Here is a 10,929-nt window from a genome sequence, read left to right as displayed (position 1 = left end):
TGAACAAGTTTTAAACAGGAACTATGTTTATTTTATTTTTATTTCCCACTGTAGGTAGCGGCGAATTAAGTTATAGTAGATATACGGCAGAAGTATATAATTATCGATGTTATATTATGCCTACGACGATGTTAAGGCAATGTTATTTTATTTAAATTATGTGTTGTAATTTAAATAAGCGAATGTAAAATAATTTGAATCAAAGTTGTTTACTTTTGGTATGTGACGACGAAAATTCAATCAACCAAAAAAGCTTTGCTTCAGTGCATTGATCATGCAGCAAGATCTCCCGCGACGACGACGACGAAAGCAAGCTCCTATGAGCTTTGAGCGAATAATGTGTGGGCGAAATGAGGATCTATGCACTGAAATCAGTGTGTATTGATTTTTATTTGAATTTTAGGTATTCTGCAACCAAATGCAAGAAGCGAGCGAGAGTACGAGTAAACGAGCAGAATGAGGCGAAAAACGACGAACTAAGCAATGGTGTGGTGGTGGCGGGGGCGGCAAAAAGTAGTTTAGAGCGAAAGCTTTTAATTATTTTAACTATTGTGCGTGGGTGTGTATATTGGACACACAAGTGGATCGTAAGCACACTCTTTGTGGATTGTATATGATTTTTTCCAGCGAAAACACTATGCTTTAAGCGGAAGATCGACAGACAATTTGTATGAAGATTGAAGAGTATTTTTTGGTATAAATTCGTAGGTTTAAATTTATTTAAATTTTAATGTTTTATTTTATTTGAACGGCAAAAATCGAAATATGTTGTTCAACTATATTAATATATTATTTTTGAGCAATATAATTAATTTATAGGGTCTGTTTTATATCCAAGGTGCGTTTTAAATTGAATTTAATTTATTATTGGATTTTTTTTTTTTTTTTTTGTTTTTTAATTTAAATTGGAAAAGCAACACACATTAGAGTAAAACTTAGACCACACATACCTTGGTGAGAGATATACTTATCTCCCACAATTTTTCTCTGATGATCTGTAGGTTGGTTCCAATTCCTCTTGGATGGGCTGTTGGTATTTTCGGGATTCAACTGGGTTCTCTCCTGGTGTTGTCTTTCCTTCCTCTCGGGGTTTTTAGCACTTCACCTACACCATGCACTCACGAAACCGAAAAGAACCGAAACGCGGCGAGAAAAATGTATATAGAGTGTTCTATGTTTCTGCACTATTATATTTATTTGTGCACAATTTTCGCGAATAGTTTTAATGATTTTACTATAGGTCTTTATGTCAATTACCACTTTTTGCACGTTGGTTTAACAACTTTTATATAGTTTAACACGAGGAGTAATAAATTAAGTCTTTTATATCGTGTTTTAGACGAAAAGTACCACTTTTAACCACGTTAGTCAACAAAACCGAGCTTTTTTATACTATTTTTTACGTTGGGCGCCAAAAAATGAACGATCAAAAAGACTTGACCGTCAACCCGGAGATCTCTATTATGTCCTTAATCGAAAGGATAGGCAGATCCTGGTTGATGCGTTGATCGATTTATCAACGGTAGCTATAAAACGACGAGGACTTTGAATGGCTTTCGAACAAAGACCATCAAAGTTAGCGAAGCAAAACGACGAGATTGGTTAAAGCAAAAAAAAACCAGCGATTTCCCCTAAGGGTTGTACAATAGTCCAAAAAATTTTATTTCGTTAGAAAGTATTTATACAAAAATTTATGTAATTTCGAAAGAGAGATTACGTTACATTTTCAGTTAAACTTTAAGGCGAATTTATAAGTATCAAAAAAGATGGCGATTGGTATAATATAGGTTACAGATTTGAATTCAAAAATTTAATTTTGTCAGTTACAGAATTGAAATTTAAATCCAATATTTAAGAGTTATTTACAAAGTTTTAAAAGTAAAAATTTATGATGATGATATTTTCTGCTTCAACAGTAGGGGTGCTATTATCCTTAAAACACAATCACATAGCACATGGTCGAAACAGGTCGGTTAGAGTGTAGAGTATTTTCATGCCGGGGTAGATATTAAAAAAAGTTCGGGTTCAAAAAAAGGAGCCCAAATTCGTCCTGAAATAAAACTGGTTTCTTAACAAAAGGTTCCAAGGAGGAGAGAGCCCGATGGTGTTGCCTCTCGGAGGGAAACCGCACCCACGCATCCTAAAAGATACGACCATGGCTGATATGTCCTCGATTGTATATCAGCCCCTAATCCAGAGACTACCTACATATCAACTCATCCAGAAAAACAAAACTGGAAATTCCATTTACATTTACATTTTGTTTTTGACTTGACTTGACTGTACTCGGTCTTATTTGTTTACCTTGCGTCACCGCCACATCCACGTAAACCTTCACTTACGCGAACTTCATATTACCAATCCACCGATGTAGCTTTAAAATAAATTGCGAAAAATAATGAAATCCAACAGAGGATTCAATACAAGAATTCTTTTACCATTTTTTCAAAAATACTATCCAAAAGGATAACTTTTATTCATAACCCCAAAAGATGAAAATAACATAAAACAAATTAAGCAAAATATAAATATATTCTAAAAAAAATACAACAAAAGTAATCCGAATAAAAAAAATCAATCTAACTTCAAACCAACCGTCAATAATAAGTAATTTTTTTTTTTGAAAATCCGAAATGATTACATTAATTATTATATTTTTTTTACGGAACCTTTAAATTGTGAAATCTTATCAAACGATTAACTTTCGTAACCCAAAATTAAAAAAAAAATTTAATTAATGAAAGCGTATCTTTTATTTCGACGCAGACTGTAAATGTCTCGTATTTTCGATTGTTTATTTTTTTGGGTATTTCTATATAGGTATTTATGTATGTACAATGTACATATGTAGACAAAATATTACTATGTAGTCCGCAATACAAAATTTCGGTTGATCAAGTAAAAAAAATATATAGCATATACTTAGGATAAAATTAATGGTTTTAATTAATTTAATTTAATGAAATTACCCTTTTTTTAAAAAATTTTTGCAAAAAAAAATTAAAGAAAATTATTATTCAAACAAAATTTATGACTTTATATACCTAATGTTAATTATTTATTTATTTAATAACTGTCTAATCGCTTCGAAGTTCACCACGTCACCAAGGTATACACGTTGCATACCCACAGGCTTACTTTCGCTCTCTTTTTTTTTCTTTATGTATTTTTTTAAGGAAAATTTGTGCAGTAAAATTCTATTTATATGTTCAAATTGAAAGTTTTAAAATAAATGTTTAACGAAATGACTTACCCAATTCCTGTGGGGAGGTGCACCGCTCCATAGGTTAATTGGACCTTTGTATGTACTTTATTCAGGTATGGCTGCAATACACAAACTTTAAAAAATGAACACAAAAACAAAATCACTACACTTTTTTTTCTAAGAGAATTTCCTCTCTTTTTTTTATATAACAGATAAATCGATCTTTTGCACTTATTTTTGTCGGTTAAATTCAAACTTTTTTGTTTTTTACACAACGATTTCTTTTGGTGAACATATGGTGAACCCGGAAGGATAGAGGTGAAATACAAATTAAATATAAGCTCGTTTGCTTACTGAAAAAAAACTTTATTTAAAATAATAATACAATTGTAATACAAAATTATCTTAACACAATATAAATTCGATCAGCATGATCGCAGGTTGTACTGGAACTGAAGGGCAGGATAACTTCGGTCTAGGTCATTATATAGCCACGGTTGCAGCTATTTGTTCTTCTTGTTGTATAGTGTGTGATGGGGGTGACAAAGAATGTCATTGTTTTAATCTTGTCGCTGGACATGATGATATAATGATGGGGACGTGACTTGTTTGTGTCGTTTGTTGACACTATCGATTTTATTAGATTTGGGATAAGTGGTTTCGGGTTTAATGTTTTTCGGTTTTAATGATTTTGGAGTGGTTTTAATAAAAAGTATGATGAGTTAACTTCCCCCTTTGTTAATAAAATATCGTCCCGATATTTACGGTGATTGTGCGTGCACTCTGTTCATAATATCTCGAACTTGTAGACTCATGTATTCGTCTTTAGTGAGGACAGGGTGCCTTGGTCTTCTTAAGTACACTATAATGATTATTATCATGATAATAAGAATTATTAGAATTATTAATCCGAATGTGGACACAATAGGACTATTTGTTATTTTTTCTTGGATTGTTGTTAGAAGGTTAATGTTCTCCATCTTAAGATTATCATCCAGTGCTTCAAAGTATGTACCTATGTCATATTCGTTGACCGTGTACGTCTTTAGGAACGTGTTGATTTGTCCCGTGGGATTATTGTATATTTTTCCGTCTATTGTTGTTGTGTTCTCGAACGTAAGCAAGTATGTACCCGTGATGGTTAGGTTCTCTACCTGATGGTTTCCAGTCAAAAGAATTGATCCATCTCTTATTACTTCTAGATACAAGTCCTTTTCTTTAGTTTTGTTGCACAAAGCTCGTTCATTGTGTAGTAGATCTATTAAACATGTATTGTTATCTTTTTGTGTTTTACAATAATTACATCTTAACTCAAATTTACAATTTTGAATATTTTGGTACACATTACCACATTTTGCAATTTCTTTATTTATTATTAATTTGCCGTCAGGCTGGCTTAGGGCTCTTGTTTTGTACAATTTACATTTTTTGTATAAAATTGGATACTCAATCATTATAGCTATTACATTTTTATTTTGAACGATTTTAAATTTTCAAATATCGATCAGTTCAGTGATTGTGAGTTCCGTTTTTTCTTTTTTTATTATTTTATTTATTTCATTGTGGTTTAAAATTGCTGGATTAAGTATTCCAAGCTTTGCTAATGTGAGAGTAGTTATTATATTTTGTAATTCTTAAATAATTAAGTTACACTTTTCCGCTTCAAGATCATCTTTGATATCTCTTTTAACATTTTTTAAAGCGTCAAATATTTTTGAATTAGTTACAAATTGTTTATTATTATTTTGTATCAAATCATTTAACTTATTTTCTATTGTTATCTTATCATCGTGATCTGGCGAACCAGCGATCCATTTCCAAATTTTACCAATAGTTTCTATTGCTCTTTTGGGTCTTGTAATTGCTAATTGGTCAAGAAAAGTTTGAATGATGTTACGATGACTGTCGAATTTTGTATGCCTTGGAGTGTCAGCGTAATTGGTATTGTCATGCTCTATTGCTAACTCTTTCCATGTTGTGTCAACGAAATTCTGTATAAATGTAAGGTTTGTTACATGAAATATGGTTGATGTGTTCTCATATAAGAGTACGTCGTCTACTTCTATCAAAATGTAGGTCTCTCGAGTGTAATCAATTAATTCTGCCTGGGTTGTAGCGAAAATAAAAATAAATAAAAAGATGTCCATTTTCTGTAAGTTAAAATTTCAAGTTATCCTTATGGACTATTTTATCGTTAGTTAGTTTGACTTTATTTCCTAAATCTTCTTTAACTATTCTCTTTTTAAACCTAGGTTGCAATTTGTTTCTTACTGTAGGATCTTTTTGGTACACTACTTCTTTAGGTTTTATGTTTTTAGCTTTCCTATTCCTATTATTATGTTCGATCATTTTGTCTTGAGCTATAGTTAATTTGAGAGGAGTATCTTCATGAAATGCTTTATTAAAAAGAATGTCTATAGGTTTCTTCTGGGTTACAGAGTGAATTGTTAAATTGTATTCTCTTGCCGCCCGTATGAATATTTCTACAGGTTCTAATAATGAGTGTTGTGTTTTGATGCACCTCGCTATTTCTTGTAATGTACTATGTACTCGTTCGACCTGTCCGTTGGACGTACTATGGTTTGTCGTTACATAATATAATGTTATATTGGATCTTTTCATAAGAGTCGTGAAGACTGCGGATGTAAATGCTAGATCCTGATCACATGTTATATGTTTGCAAGCTGGAAATATTTGCAGTAGCTCCAAAACTTTGTTTGACATTTCTTGTCTATTGTCAATGTGTTTTATAACAAGGAATTTAGAGTATGCGTCTATGCATGTAAGAAATTTGTGCTTTTCAGCGAACATTACATCAATGTGAATTGATTCTCCTTCTTTTTTCGGAATTGGTGCCTCACCAATGGGCTGCATGGTAGGATGTCTGTCATATTTGTTAACGTTACATATTTCGCAATGTTTTATGTATTGCAAGAATTCATCTTGCATTTTAGGCCAATAATATTGTTCCAGAATCTGCTTAACATTCTCTCGGGCATTTCTATGTGCTCGGTTATGAGTTTGTTTTATGATATCTGCTTGGTCATCTTTATTTGTAATATCGTCGGCAAAGTACTTTGTTCTGATGAACTTGTTTTTAAAATGTTCTTTTAAGATACCTTTTATTTCGTAAATAACTTCAGACGTACTATTATTCCGTCTTGTTAGTATTCCTTAAATATAGGGATTAAGTCCTTAGGATCTTCGTACGTTATCAAATGTCGTTTCCTATTAGGAAATGGAGTTAGTTGATCGTGTATCGTACTGATGCCTTTATTTATTATAACTTGTTGGCTATATTGGTTCACTGGTCTGTCTATGAAGTCTATGTCATTTTCTTCGCTACTTTCAGCTGAGTGTACTGTATTTGTATCAGATATCTGATTTAAATTTTGTCTTGACAGTGCGTCAGCGACTACGTTAGTATGACCTGGTTTATAGATCATTTTAGGTGCATGTTCTTCTATAAGAGCATGCCATCTCTTCATCTTTGCGTTCGGATTTCTTGGTGAAACTGCAAATGTCAGAGGTTGGTGATCCGTGTGGATCTCTAAATTTGTGACACCATATAAATAATTCCTCAAATTCTTCAAAGCGTAAACGATTGCAAAGAGTTCTTTTTCATTTGCGGCATAACTGCGTTCTGATTTGCTTAGAGTTTTGGATATGAATGTTATGGGCTTATTGTCTTGTGACAGAACTGCACCTACTGCGTCATCCGATGCGTCAGTGGTTAATACGAATTTTTTTGAGAAGTCTGGTTGTGTAAGTTCGACTTCTGTGAGTAGGTGGTCTTTTAATGTTTGAAAAGCTATTTTAACTTTTTGGTCTAGTTCGATGGCTGTCTTTTTTGCCATGTGAGTTGATACTTGTCCGTCTTCGCTCTGAAGGTATCTTGTAAGTGGTTTTGCAATTTTTGCGTAATTTTGAATAAACTTTCGATAGTATCCTATCATTCCTAGGAATGATCTTAACTGCCTTAAGGTTTTAGGTTCGGGGTATCCCTTTATAGTCATCGTTTTATCGGGATTAGTTTTTATTACGTTGTGTCCGACGACATAACCTAAGAAGTCTACTTTCTCTTCGTAGAGAGTAAATTTTTCTTTTTTTGGAATATTGAAGGCGCATTCTTCAATCCAAAGGGCAATCGAGTGTATTCATATTTTCCGTTATTAACGGAAAAACTGGTTTTTTCAATGTCTTCCTGTTTCATTTTTATTTGATGGAACCCTGATTCCAAGTCAAGGGTGGAAAAGTATTTGGCTTTTCCTAAGTTTGATAATATGACATAAGTATCCGGTATAGGGTACTTGTCAGAAATCGTGCTTTCATTAAGCTTTTTATAATCGATGACTAATCGACTTTTTGGTGTGCCGTCCTCGTTTGTACCTTTTTTTGGTACAACCCAGACGGGGCTATTGAAAGGAGATTTGGAAGGTCTGATAATTCCTTCTTCCAACATTTTGTGAACTTCACTGTTTACGAAGTTATTTGCAGATAGGGGATAAGGTAATTGTTTACTCCAGATAGGTTTGTCATTGGCCATACGGATTTCCGCCATGACATCTGTTCTGAAGGGAAGAGTTAAATCAATGTCATTATGGATACTTTTAATTTTCTCCATCATTGCAACTCTTAATTGATCTGTTTTAACTTCTTGAATATTGTTGATAACTTCTTTGTCATCAAAATAAATTCTTTCAACTTTATTGTTGTATTTTAATGTATTGTCATTAAAATCAATCTTAGCATTAACTTGACTTAACAAGTTTGCTCCTATTAGAGCTGCATATTCTAGATTTTCTAAAACATAAAATCTTGTCTTAGTGTCGAATATGAGTGCTTCGTAGCACTTTTTAATAATAATTTCCCCGTTCACCGTTCGGGCGCGTTTAAAAATTGGTAGAGTGATTGGATCACTCAATGTATCTGGCACCGGTATCTATTAATATTTTAATTTTTTTGTTGTTTATTACTCTTCGTAAGTGGGGTAATCCCACTCTTGATCTAAAAAATCCTCATTCTCATTGAGGTTATTTACCCTCTCAGTCTTTACTGGGGGTTGTTGGATAGAATGTTGTGCACTTTCCCTTTCCCTTTTAAATACAGGTCTTGTATTGTTATTGTAAGTATTAAAATTTGGTTTCTGCCAACGCGGCGTATTTGCGTTGTTGTTATAGTTATTATTATTTCCCTGTCTAAATGGGTTTTGTGAATGATTATTATGAGATTGTTTGTATCGGTTTAAATCATCTCTATTGATGGGTCGATTTACAGAACTACCAAGAACCATAGGTTCGAAAAGTTGTGGTAATTGCCTGTAATCATTATGTCTGGAAGGATTGTTGGTATTACCATTTGGTTGTCTCGACAATCTCAGTGTATTGTGATTATGATGGTTTCTGTTTTCACCTTTGTGGTTGGCAAATTGAAATGCAAAATTTGTTCGAACATTCTTCCAAGTTCTTGCGCCTTAGCGAGTGCGTTGGGCAAGTCTGGTGGATTGAGGGAGAACAATATTTGTGGTAGTTGGCCGTTCAGGCCGGTTATGAAAATTCTCAAAGCATTGCGTCTGTTCATAGCATTGAGTTCATTCGTTATTGGCGAATTTGACCCATGGGTCATAATAGTCTTATTGGTCAGCAGGGTCAACTTGCAGTTGATTGCGTTGTAGAATTCTATTATACTAATAGAACCCTGTCTTAGAACACTTAGTTCTTGTTCGATTATATGCATAGGTCGCTTGTCAGCATATGCGAAGTCTAGTCTGGCCAATATTGCCTCGAAATTTAGGACAGTACCATGATTTGTGAGCACATCATTGGCTGCCTTTGTTATCTTGTTCCTAAAAATTGTCAAGGCAGCAAATTACCTTTTGCTTTCTATTTTATATAGTCTGATGGAATTGACGGCAGCTTCTCTCCAACTTACGTAGGAGGTTTTAGTGCCGTCGAAATCACGTAATGACTTTATAATGTCGAGGGTCTCATCACAAGCAATGCTTGAATTAATTGTCTGTGTTTCGTATTCTAAAACGTTCGAGGCTAGGCCTTTGTCGTATATTAATTTCTGCAATCTTTCAATTTCAGAAGTAAACATGTTGCGTTGGTCTTGTATAGCTCGTTCGAATTTAGCATTGTTCGAGCTTATAGCTTGAGAAATCAGACCATTTACAGCGTCTTGATTCATTTTGTTTTTTTTATTATTTTTTTTATGTAGCAAAAAAAGGAATCGCAATATTATCTGTTGCACCAGATCACGTTACACGCACTTTATAATAATATGATGTTTTTTTTAAATATTTAATAATTAATATAAATATAAATATAAATATAAATATAAATATAAATATAAATATAAATATAAATATAAATATAAATATAAATATAAATATAAATATAAATATAAATATAAATATAAATATAAATATAAAGTATAAAATAAATATATACTTAGAAAATTTCTCTTTTCGAAGTTTTGCTGGTCTCGGACTGGTGTCTGATGTTGCTGCTTCTACTCGGTATGTTGCGCTTTCTTCTATCTTCGTAGAATAGTTGGCTTGTTTTTTTGATTTGGCTGGAACCACACACTTAGCACTGATTTTACTTTATGTTTTCAAATCTTAAATTGTTTGCTAAAGGGATCCCGGTTGAGCCCCCAATTAAATATAAGCTCGTTTGCTTAATGAAAAAAATACAAAATTATCTTAACACAATATAAATTCGATCAGCATGATCGCAGGTTGTACTGGAACTGAAGGGCAGGATAACTTCGGTCTAGGTCTTTATATAGCCACGGTTGCAGCTATTTGTTCTTCTTGTTGTATAGTGTGTGATGGGGGTGACATAGAATGTCATTGTTTTAATCTTGTCGCTGGACATGATGATATAATGATGGGGACGTGACTTGTTTGTGTCGTTTGTTGACACTATCGATTTTATTAGATTTGGGATAAGTGGTTTCGGGTTTAATATTAGGGATATTATTCAAATAAAATAGGGAAATTATATAAAAAACTACATAATGATACAATCGGAATAAAAAACTACGTAATTCAACAATCCAGGAAGTGATGAAGAGTGTGGTGAGGAAGCCGATGATGAGGTGGTGAGAAATTCTCGCTTAGACCGTAGGTACAGTCTGCACAAATGTTTTGGGTACAGTTTGTACTTAACACGTTTCTGGAAGATTTCTTCTAAAGATGATGACGGGTGCTGGGTATTGGTTTTGGGTTCGTTTGTGGGTGCTCCTGAGTCGTAGGCGAACTTGGTGTCGTTGACTTTGTTTTTGGGGGTGCTTAGGAGCAAATTCTTACACTCTTTTTTTTTTCGTTTTTGTGGAGTTTTGCGGGTGCTTGGGCAGTTTTTTTGCTTGTTTAATATTTTTTTCATGTTTAGTATTTTTTTTAATTTTTAAAAGGGTTAACTATTTTTTTTCGTTTTTTATGGACGAGTAATAAGGGTTTTCTTTTCTTTTCACTTCTTTTTACGGTTTTTATTTTTTTTTTGAATTTTTCTTTTCTAAAACACCGATCTCGGCACGTGTAAATCGGGTTAATTTTTTTTATTAGTTTTTAAGTTAATAAACCGAGTTAAAACTCATACACGATTTTTTTTTAAATTATTTTTTTAGCGTTTAGGTGGAAAATATTAATAAAAAAAAAAACGTGAAAAATTACACCAACTTAGTATAAATTTTATTTTTCTCAAACGAACTTAGTTAAA

General features: G+C 32.9%; 1 protein-coding gene across 1 annotated transcript; it reads right to left on the bottom strand.

The window, feature by feature from the left end:
* Positions 1–7,277: 7,277 nt before the first annotated feature.
* Positions 7,278–9,394, bottom strand: LOC129944187 (uncharacterized). Its single transcript, XM_056053438.1, has 4 exons — positions 9,137–9,394; positions 8,658–9,043; positions 8,247–8,538; positions 7,278–8,147 (listed from the first exon to the last, which is right to left on the bottom strand). Exons 1-4 carry the CDS (start codon positions 9,392–9,394, stop codon positions 7,278–7,280), a joined length of 1,806 nt encoding a protein of 601 aa, XP_055909413.1.
* Positions 9,395–10,929: the final 1,535 nt, after the last annotated feature.

The sequence above is a fragment of the Eupeodes corollae genome, chromosome 1, assembly GCF_945859685.1.
Source record: "Eupeodes corollae chromosome 1, idEupCoro1.1, whole genome shotgun sequence".
In the NCBI taxonomy this organism is placed as follows: Eukaryota; Metazoa; Arthropoda; class Insecta; order Diptera; family Syrphidae; genus Eupeodes; species Eupeodes corollae.
This window is presented reverse-complemented; position numbering and strand designations above follow the sequence as displayed.

Coding starts and splice junctions, on each gene's coding strand:
- LOC129944187 (XM_056053438.1), bottom strand. CDS start 9,394: ATGAATCAAGACGCTGTAAATGGTCTGATTTCTCAAGCTATAAGCTCG. Junction 9,044..9,136: donor ACGGCACTAAAACCTCCTAC/GTAAGTTGGAGA, acceptor TTTAGGAACAAG/ATAACAAAGGCAGCCAATGA. Junction 8,148..8,246: donor CCCCAGTAAAGACTGAGAGG/GTAAATAACCTC, acceptor AAATATTAATAG/ATACCGGTGCCAGATACATT.